The following is a 10664-nucleotide window of genomic DNA, read 5'->3' on the forward strand; positions in this document are numbered from 1 at the left end:
TTCAACCCAAACTTCAAAACCAGCTGCCTGGGAGGGACAGCAGCATTTCTATTAATGAAGCACAGAGGGAGTCAACTGACTTCATGGCTCGTTACCTTCTACCTTAGGAGTAGGCAAACCCTGGCATGTGTGCCATGCAAAGGCATTCTGCTTAGTATTTGTGCCTCACAGAAAGGGCCAGGGCTGCACTGCCACAAAGATCAGGCCCTTGTGGCTGCCCCTGGCATGCCAACATCTTACAAGTTAAGGCTGAGGGTATTCTTGGCACTCTGCCCAACAAGGCTGCCAACCTGTTCTACCCGATTCCTGCTAATCTCTCCATGTTCCACGGGTGTTAATGCCCCTCCCCTTCTTCATGGTCTTGATGTTCCACTATTCAAACTATTCTATCTTCTTCAATTTTGTTGTCTATTAGCCATTTCTAGTAATGTGCCTCATATTTCACAGCTCTGGAGACTGTTTTTAGATCTAGCTAAAACCCTAACTGGGGTACAGTACTATTAGCTCAGGTGTGGAAATGACTGACAGTATTAAGACACTGTCAAGACACTCATGAAAGCTAGATTTTGTTTTATAAATTGGAATAAGAGACATATATTTAACTATAATGGCTATAGGACTAACGAAACAAAAATACTTTGACTGTTTGCCTAGTTAGTTGTGTTTATTGAACTTAATTGCACATTCCAATAAAGTTATATCTGTTTTTGTTTTCAACTTAAACTAAATCATATAATGCTAGACCTCTAGTGTATCAATAAACCTTCTAGCTTTTCTTTTAGGTGGAGAAAAAGACATAGTTATGTGCAATGATGCACTACACCATCCACCTCCCCTTTTCAAAATCTTAGCTCTACACATGTATGTACGCATGTATACGTCAGCCTCACTTAATCTACAAGACCTAACATGCTATGCTACTTCTGTAATGTGAATGAAAACATATTTGCAACGCTGCCACAATTAACAGGACAGCAGTTACTCTTCAGCAGAAATGTCCAACCAGAAAGCAGCATTTAAGTCAGGATTGTTTATAAGACCTTACCATTCGTGTACATTCCTCCATGCTACACACAAAACTGATTTACTTACTGCAGGGGCGCCTCCAATTGGATTGCAAAGTTGTTAATAAAGAATGCAATTTAACCATTTGCACTGCTGTCAGTTCTAAAAGAACTGCATATGCATGAAAGCCATGCAAGAAAAGGTATGACTGAAGTACAAATTAAAGCTGCCCAATGTCATAAGTAAAATAAAACAGCACACAGACAACTGGAGAAAAGTCATTCATATTTCTAAAGCTGGATTTGTGTGTAAATTGTATGAACTGGATAAACCAAAATGCATACACTCTCATACAACAGCAACAAAACAGTCATGATATAGATGTTTCCACATGTAACCACACTTTTTCACTTGCTCAAAACAATTCTTTGCCAAGATTTTTTGCAAAATAAAAATATTACAGAAATAGTACTATTCTGCCAGATAAGGCAGTGCCCCTTGAACAATTTATTTTCTACATTTATTTAAAAGTGCTTTTCTACATTCAGCTTTTCTACACTCTATTCATTTGGTGCGACTAGCTAGTCAGAATTTAAGCAAAGTAGGCCTAGATTTGAACAGATTCACTTTATGTAGCATAACACTAAATAGGCTATATGTTAATACTAAATAACTATGTTATTACATAGTTCTGAAAAGAAAAAATATTTCTTCTGCTTCAGCTTTCTGCTTGATTTATACGGACCACAACCTGTTAAAAACTTAGTATAAGCTACTGAACAAAGGAGGCAGGGGTGCATGTTACCTAAACTAAACACTGCTTTTTGGAAAGGCAAAATTGAAAATTTTATCTATACTTAGTATTAAATCAGTTATAACCATGATTCCCTGCCTCTTCCCCCCTCAGTTTTCCTTCTTCGTAAAGACTGAAGTTATATGTGGACTGCTTTTAGTTAGATTTCATCATACTGTATTAACATTGTACAGTGCTCTCAAGCATACCTAAGGAGCTTCAATAAACCATAATAATTAAAAAAAATGTAATGTGTGTAGTCCATAGTGTAATTTTACTAAAAGAAGAGTGAATTTTCCTTCTGACATTTCACGTGTTAAGCATGCCAAATACCTTAATACAATCCATAAACAGATTATTTGTTGCACTTTTTATGGCTACTATAACCTTGGAGAAAACTTTTAAACATACAAAATGATTCAAATGACAACTTTTTTATAACAAATTAGAAAGTCTTCCCTGGAAGCTACTAGATATTTGTCTTTAATGTGCTTGGAATAAAAAATATTAAACACATACAAACTTATTAATATATATTAAGGCTCTAACTATAAACAGAAAATACCGTATTGGGCTGAGCATCTGTCGGCCTACTTGATTTTTGCATGTAACGTAACACTGTGGTGGGACAAACTTTGAGGAGTGACTGGGATTTTAATTTTTTTAAAGTTACAGGCTTTCTGTGTTAATTGGTGAAATTGCTTCAGACAGCTTTGTCAGAAGACATGCTTTTTAAAGACTTTTTTTTTTTAAACACATACCTTCCAAGCCTATTTGTGGCAAAATTTTAGAAAACGTGCTGCTCAATTAAGAATCTCTCTCACAAAAATATGGTGAACCAGGGTATTTCTGAATACAGGCCAACTAATCCTCTAACAGTCCCAAGCATGCTTTCAGTGCATTTATAAACTACTGCTATGCAGTACGTTACACACCTACCCATTACCACACATTTTGATTAAATGCTGGAAATTGTCACAAATTTCTAACAATTTATTTACAAACGTATGTGCATTTGTAAGTCAAACACCCAACTGAAAAAAAAAAAGCAAGCAAAAGTAATACAAAATATTTTCCTAGGGAAATGACTGAAAAGAGAGGTAAGGTCTATTGCACAACCTAAAAGGTCATTGCTTAGAGAGTCCTGAGCTAATGTGCTATCACTGAACAATTCAGGCACTTTTTTTTTCTTTTCTTTCTTTCCTTTTTTTTTTTTTTTTTTTTTTTTTTTTTTTTTTTTTTTTTTTTTTTTTATTACACAAGCAATAAACTTTTCAACATATAAACCTCTGGGTATAACAACTCAATTTCTATTCATAAAATCATGCTTAGAGAAAAGTATTCAATAAATATGACTCCCTTCAGTGATTTCTGTTCCGAAAAACTTGCTTGCAAAAAGGAACTGTAAGTACCATACTACAACTTTTCAACTGAATACTGTACTGAAATTTAAAAGCAATTATTAAAACTGTAAAAAAGTTCTGCAGCATTCCACTACTAAAAAATAAGGTCAATATTTCTGAGAAAGCTACACTGTTAGTTCCATTTATCCTATTTTAATTCCTGGCAAAGTTGTCAAAAACAAACAGATGTTCCCTTGTGAGTTATTATCGTTATGTCTCAACGTCAGCATCAAAGTTCAGGTTTCTCTGACAATGTTTGACGGTCCCTAGTAAGAGAAAAAGTTGTTACTTCTAAGTCATGACTATGAAAAAAATGAAACAGATCACATTCAGGCTTTTATTATTTTATATTTCTCTATATAGTATTTACCAAAAACATAAGGTCTCTTCACTACAGCAACCAGGCTGCTGATAAAATAAAGAATAAGTAATTAGCCTTGGAAAAGTTTTTTCTATTTCAAGACTATATATTTTAAGACAGATGGATCCAAAGAAGTCTCTAATTGATATAATCTACCATCAGGGTAAAGAGTCTACAAATATGAATTATGCCTGTGATGGTAAATTTTGAAAACAAATTTTCATAGCTGAAGTAAATCAAAATGTAAGTCCATATTCCAATTAAAGTTGGGAAAATTAAAAGAAGCTCAGTACCTTGGTAAGGCACCCCAGCACCTTCGTAAGGCACCCCAGCCTGAATGGCCAAGTTTGAAAATCTTGGCTACAGTCAACAGTAAATACACTAAACTATTACTAGTCCCTAGAAAACACTATGTTACAGACATTTAATTCTGATCTTTTCCTCAGTGGGGGCCAGGTTGTAATCCTGCATTCACATTTGTGAGCCATTACTGAGTCCCATTTATATCCACTGGGCTGCTTGCATGTGTACCTAAACACCAAACACAGACAGGGAGTTTGCAGTCCAGCTGTCAAACATGAGGTTCATGGAAGAATTGCAGTTTTAATACACTGTAACTAGACAACCGGACTCTAAAACAGAATATTGTTGCAAACAGTGCCAATCTGGATAATGTACTCAATGTAGCGTTTTGACCATCTTACTTTTTGAATACACTGATTTGCATTTAAGATTGGTTTGACCTTAAGGAGTTTGGCTATCCTTCATATTTACATCACAATGCAGTTGTTTATAAAGGCTTAATAAAGTATTAGAAATGGTTACAGGCATAAGGGTACAATGGTTTATAAGTCACCAAGAAGCAGCTTCTTGACTTTTTCCTTTACGACCGGTCATTAAAAGCTTTGTTAATAATCAACTGATCCAAAAATTTGACTGGGAATTTGCTTCAGGTGAAAGTTAATGGAAACTGGATAATGTGTCATATTTTTAAAACTGTGTTTACTTTGAACCTTATGGTATAACAAAAGTGTTAATATGCATTCATTTAAAAATAGATTCAGCTTTCAGGAGTAAATGCAAGCTTACAAATGTAAAATACTTAACAATTTTATCTACTATGTAGGTAGAAGTCTGAAGAAAAAAAATCCATCATTGAAAGTACTACACAACTAGCCATTTTCAGGAAAAAAAAGGTAATATACATTTTAATGAAGGATTTCTTCTTGCTTTAACTAGATTATGTTAAACAAGTTCTATTACTTATCAAATTAATATAATAAAATCTTATACTGATAAATAATTTATATTCTTAATAGTCCAGATTTTATTAACATTATTTGAACTAATTTAAAAGGAAGGACTTCTATCATACAATTATAAAGAACAGGAAATTTAGAAAAACAAGTTACTGTCATGCATTTGTGATGACACAAGCATACATTTGTATTATGGTACTAGTTTATAATTTTCAAAATACAAAATCATTCTGACTTTATATTTCAACAATTTATTTTCCATCTAACCACTGCATGTATCCTTCAGAGACCAAGCAATACTGATTCTTAGAGGATATAGAGCTTAGAGGATGTAGAGCTGGGTGGGGAAGGGGGAAGGAAAAAAAAGCAGCTTTTTTTTTTTTTTTTACTGGTACACTATAGCCGCATTAGGGCTGTTGCACAATCCTAAGTAAATTAACTAGGCCAGGAAAACTTGAGTATAAATTAACACTTAGAAGAGAATGGTTAGGACCTTTCGTTGTTGGTGAAAAAAGTACTTACTACCTTCTCAGCTGTACAGCATGCTTAGAATTTACTGCAATACACAAGAGTTGTTTGGCACCCTTTACACTTTTTATTTGTAATATAAATGGGACAGCACAGTTATCTAACATACCCAAATACCTTGAACATAAAATGACATCTCAATTAGATTACACACGGAAAAATTTTAGCCATATCCCAGTTCAAGGATTAAGAGCAGAAAACCAGAAATGTAAGCATATTTTATATATATGGATTGGATTTTATTTTGGAGAAGAATTATTAATTAAAATTTATAAATGCGCTTACATTGCAGACAAAATGTTTTGTAAACCTTTTTTTTTAAATTACAGAGGAATTTATACAGACACCGATATAGTAGTCAGGCAGAAGGCAGGGCAGGGTGGCATCTTAGAAGCTAGCTGGATCAGAGACTAACTGGTTATTGTTTAAGGTGCCACCTTATTCCACCTTCTGCAAGACTTCAGACTAATACAAGTAACCACCACCCTGCTCATGGAAGATACAGTGGTGAGAGACTATTCTAGATAATCCAAAACCTTACCTCTTCAGATTATACAACTCAAGCATGGGTTGGACTGCACACATGCAACTGCAACTTAGTACTAAGAACACTCAGGTGGAGGGGAAAATGGGAGGAACCCAGGTTTTCAGTGCCTGCTCTCAGGACTGTTTCCTTTTTATCTAGTGAATGTTTGCCATAAAACACTAACCAGGTCTTGCTTTCAGCTGAGTACCCTACCTGCAAGGCTCCCTCTCTCTTCCTGACCCCACTCATTTTGAGCTCTTCCTGTCCAGTGGCCCAGCTTAAACATAAGGCACCACACCAGGTGCCTCTGTGACAGTCCAGCATAGCATGCAGCACCAAGGGACCTAGCAGCCAGGCCCCCAGCCTGTGGCACATGGTGCCTTGCTGACTGGATCCCTGCTGCTTGCCTGCATGGTCCTGCCACCTGCATTTTCACCTAATACTCAATTCTAAAGATACGGCTTTGTTTTCCCAGGTTGAATGGAGGAAAAAATCCTGGACTTGAATAATTACAGTATTTTAGGAAATAGGAACATATACAGGACTTGAAGGGAACTCCTGGGTCAAATCTAGCCAGCTGGTATTACAGGTAACCACATACAGCCTAGATTTTGCTACAGTAAACTCCAAACTGAGGATTTAGAATGCTGTAATTTTAAGGCAGTCTGTTTATTATGGTTCCTCTCAATGGACATGACTCCCAATATGGTTCAAGTACAGCTACAGCATGAGTCTATAATAGTATTGTCCCGTACACACTATGAACAAGTTATTATCAAATGGATGGTCCTACATCAGGCAATGCCTGCCAGGTGGACTAGCTTTTAGTCACTTTAGTTCAGGCATTTGCATCCTAACCACCCTTACTACTGCTATAGTTTCATGCAACATTGTACAGCTCTAACATTTACTAAATATTAAAAAAATAGAAGTTTATAACTTATGATCAGTCAACTGCGACTCAAATATTTACCACATCCAACTTCTTGGCTTATAAAGATAGAGCATATTTCTCCTTTTAGCATGCGACTTCCCTGTAACAGGCGGGGGCATCTAAAACACGTACCCATAAAGGTGTGTTGTTCTGCATGCTGCTTCTCAAAAGCACACTACAGCATATATAAATTTAATGGTTTTTAAAATACTCTTAACTTGCATGTACAGAGTAGATGGTAAGGCTAGTTACACTTTTTCAGAGAACATGCCAAACAAAATCCTTCTGATAACAGGAAAGCTGTTATCCAGCTGTCTTACATTTTCAAGCAAGGACTTACAGATGGGAAACCAGCTCCACTGAGATGCAAGGTAACTACCAAAACTGGTAGCCACAGTGAAATCTCAAAAGCCACACCTGGCCTTCAGTTCCTTAAGAATCTCCATTTACCTAGATCACTGCCACAGGCGGCGAATAGGGTACAAAATCAAGTTCACCTGTAAACACAAATATTCAGTACTCCACAGAATTCTATACAAGCTATTCCAGATGAATGCAGAACTGGAGAGCACCATTTGGATATTCACATTGTAGGAAGTTGTTTAGTGAAGATGAATCTTAACCAACTCACCTTTTCTTTTCTCAAAAATCCTTCTCTGAATTTGTTAGTGGTAAATCCCCTTACACCAGCAGAACGCAGCCGCTGGTACTTAGCTTGAATATATAAACCCTTCTGTACTAAGCCTGATTTATAATGGGGTTGCAACCGACCATCTGTAAAGTTAGTCTGTAGAGAAGGAAAAAGAAGTGAGAAAATGGTAACATTTCAGAACTCCAGTCAAAATGGTATTGTTGCTGCATTCAGCTACTTCAAAGTTAAATTTACATAAATATACAGAAACATGATAGCTTACATGACTTAAAATACTTCAGGTGTTTGTTTATAAATCCACATCCTTCTTCCTTCCTTCCCTTCAATTTAGTATCTCACAGACTACTACCCAGTGTTCATTTCACAAAATGCAATGTTGTGTGTGGGGGCAACCATATGAAGTAATTCAATTATGTTTCTTGGGGTATAGGTTTTGGTAGCAAAATTGCAAGTGCCAAGAGGTTGTTTTAACATAAGCAATAAGCGAGATGGAAGGGAAGATAAAAGTCTCTTCTGGAGCTATGTGACAAGTGCTGTAAACCTCATGTTAAAGATGACAAAGTTTAAGGCTTTAAGAGGATTTAACTCTTAAAGGCAAAATTTCCACCAACTTCAAAAAGGTTTGGGTGGCAGCCAAAGATCTGACTCAAGTACATACACTGGAGCATAAAAAACAAAATAGTGGGCACATCTACATGTGCAATTAATGCAGCTGAATACACTCCAGAATAATTCATGCTAGAATGCATCGTTCCTGGGTGCAGTGTTTGCACATGCACCTGGGACCAACACATGGAGCCGAGGTGGAACAGCCCTGGCTGGCAGGGGGCTCCAGAGGTCAGCCTGGGGCTGCTCCAACCCAGCTTTACATGTTGTGGAGGGGTGGCTGCAGCATGAGGGTGCTCCAGGGCAGAGCTATAGGCAGGGTGCCCCAAACTGAAGCACCCTCATGCCCTGGGCTGCTGCATCAGCATCTACAGGAACTGCTGCAGAATAAATAACTCTGCCATAGGACAGCACTTGCGTCTGGCAGTACTAGCCTAGGGCAGAGTCAATTTGTTTACTCTGTCCTAATACCACCACACGCTTAGGTGACATTGTACTGAAGAGTTAATTAGTCAATTCCATAGTAAATGAACAGAGTTGACGAGCCCGTTATTGCTTGGAATCAATTTAATCCTTAACCCACAGGAAGAGCACCAGATTGGGCCACACAAATTCATTTTAGTTGAGAAAGAGGATAAAATACCACAAGGAAGTGGCAGTTAAAAGCTTCAATACTAAAAAAAGTAGACACAACAGATATAGGAGAAGCATCAGTTCAATGTAATTAAAGGTTTACGTGAACAGGCAACCCAGACCACATAGTGAGGGGGTAGAGTGGAAAAACCTTAATTTTAGAGACAATTCCAAATGTGTGTATTATACTCTCTCAGATAGTTTTAGGTTGGAAATTTTCAACTTCAGTCCAGCCAGAAAGTGATTTTTTTAATAATCATTTTAATTCAATTTTTTCACGTTTCTTTTCAATAGAAGTGGAATGAAAAAGGAACAGGAACATTTTTTCCCATTTACAATCACTGTAACCTTTCCTGAACAGCTTTAAGACCTACAAGAAAGCAGACATTGCTTTCAGTATGAAGTGTGAGCGAGCTCTGGTAAAATCTGATTCAATCTGATAAGAGAGTCGGAGAGAGAAACACACTCCATACACAGTAAAATTTGCACCACGCATACTGTGTACAGCTAAGAAAGGCCTGCACAAAATGGGAGCTCCTTTATACAAACTCCTAAGGGACTTCTACTGTAGAAAATGTTATTTGAAAAAGAAATGCATCTTGTCCATATACAATGCAACTAAAAAAAGCTGAACCTGTTACTAACCAGAATGAATCCTTCAAAAGCTAGAGACAGGACAATCTTGGAAGTCTGCCAAACGTGAAACTCTGCATCACAGAACATCAGATTAAGTCCAAGTTTGGGTATTTTTAAAGTACAATAAAATTATACCTTTCATGCAAAAATATCCCTACACAACAGGAGAAACTGAAACTTTGTTTTGAAATTCTAGATGAAGTCTCTGACCATGTCAGCGTAAATATGCCAAGATTCACATTTATCTGTGTGGACGTGCTCCCTCCACCCCAGCTGCCAGATACTTTTCTCTGAGCAGTGCCTACTGATCTGAGAAACTTTCATGAAGAGGTATCTGCCTCCTATTGTAAAAGTAAGCCCTTCGGCTTTCTCACAGCCATCTCACAGCTGCATTTCCAGCTTGGAAAAATGCTACACTCCTCCTTTTTACACAACTGCTGTCAAGGTGGATAGGAAGGAGTATCCAATACTCTCTTTGGTCTTTGGAAAATGAGGACATGAAAAAGAATGCCAGAATAAAAAGGGAAAGTAACAGGAGCTGGATTGTGCTCAGAGGTTTTAAAATTTGAGCTTAAGCATCATGTAAAAATAAAGGAGGTGACAGATAAGTTATTCAGAATCTTAATGTTTGCCATCAAGGTACTCTAATGACAGACAAAATTATTTCACTGCTCCAAGCTATTTGAAAACCTTAAGATGCTTCCATTTGAAACATGAAAATGGTTTATGAATAAGGTTCTTAATCTCATTAATATATATGTATTTCACAAACAATGCTTGTATTGCTAGCGTCTATGATCCCATTTCAAAAGTAGAAGTATATTAAAATTAATGTATTTATGAGAAAATAACATATTCCAAGTAATATGCACATCTAATATATGCCAGCATAACTAGGGGCAGAACGTGAATAGCAAATGAAGTTATCTGAACTATAAAATAACTTCATATCTATCTATATTCTATATATACACAGGTGGATTTAGTCATCTCACACTTCAGCCACACACTATGAAACAGTTTAGGTATCCCTGTAGTAAATTCTTGCTCTGGAACAACTACTACATTCACAAATAGCTTAACACAAACAAAGAAATTTTAAAAGTGTAGTAGAGGCAACACTACTACTGCTTCATAACTCAAAAGAACTCATACACAAAGGAAGAGATTTTTCCCAGGATTTTGGGCTGCTACGAGCATAGTCACTTTAGAAGATAGTCAAAACACCTACTAATACATATATTGAATGCATTCAACAAACTTGAACAACACTGCTAGAAATTATATGCAATAAAGAAAAAATTCAATGCAAAACCCCCCTAAAATTA

General features: G+C 36.6%; 1 protein-coding gene across 3 annotated transcripts in view; it reads right to left on the reverse strand.

The window, feature by feature from the left end:
• Positions 1 to 10664, reverse strand: part of CUNHXorf23 (chromosome unknown CXorf23 homolog) — a 62807-nt gene that overhangs the window by 12359 nt on the left and 39784 nt on the right. For 2 of the 3 annotated variants that reach the window (XM_019524633.1, XM_019524632.1), the window contains exon 11: positions 7441 to 7596. In XM_019524633.1, coding sequence (XP_019380178.1) covers positions 7441 to 7596 — 156 coding nt within the window. Of the gene's footprint in view, positions 1 to 1269; positions 3468 to 7440; positions 7597 to 10664 lie in introns of those variants that run through there. The other variant, XM_019524634.1, reaches the window with a different exon arrangement.

Source organism: Gavialis gangeticus, unplaced genomic scaffold (genome assembly GCF_001723915.1).
Source record: "Gavialis gangeticus isolate Ggan-Ray unplaced genomic scaffold, GavGan_comp1, whole genome shotgun sequence".
Taxonomy (NCBI): domain Eukaryota; kingdom Metazoa; phylum Chordata; order Crocodylia; family Gavialidae; genus Gavialis; species Gavialis gangeticus.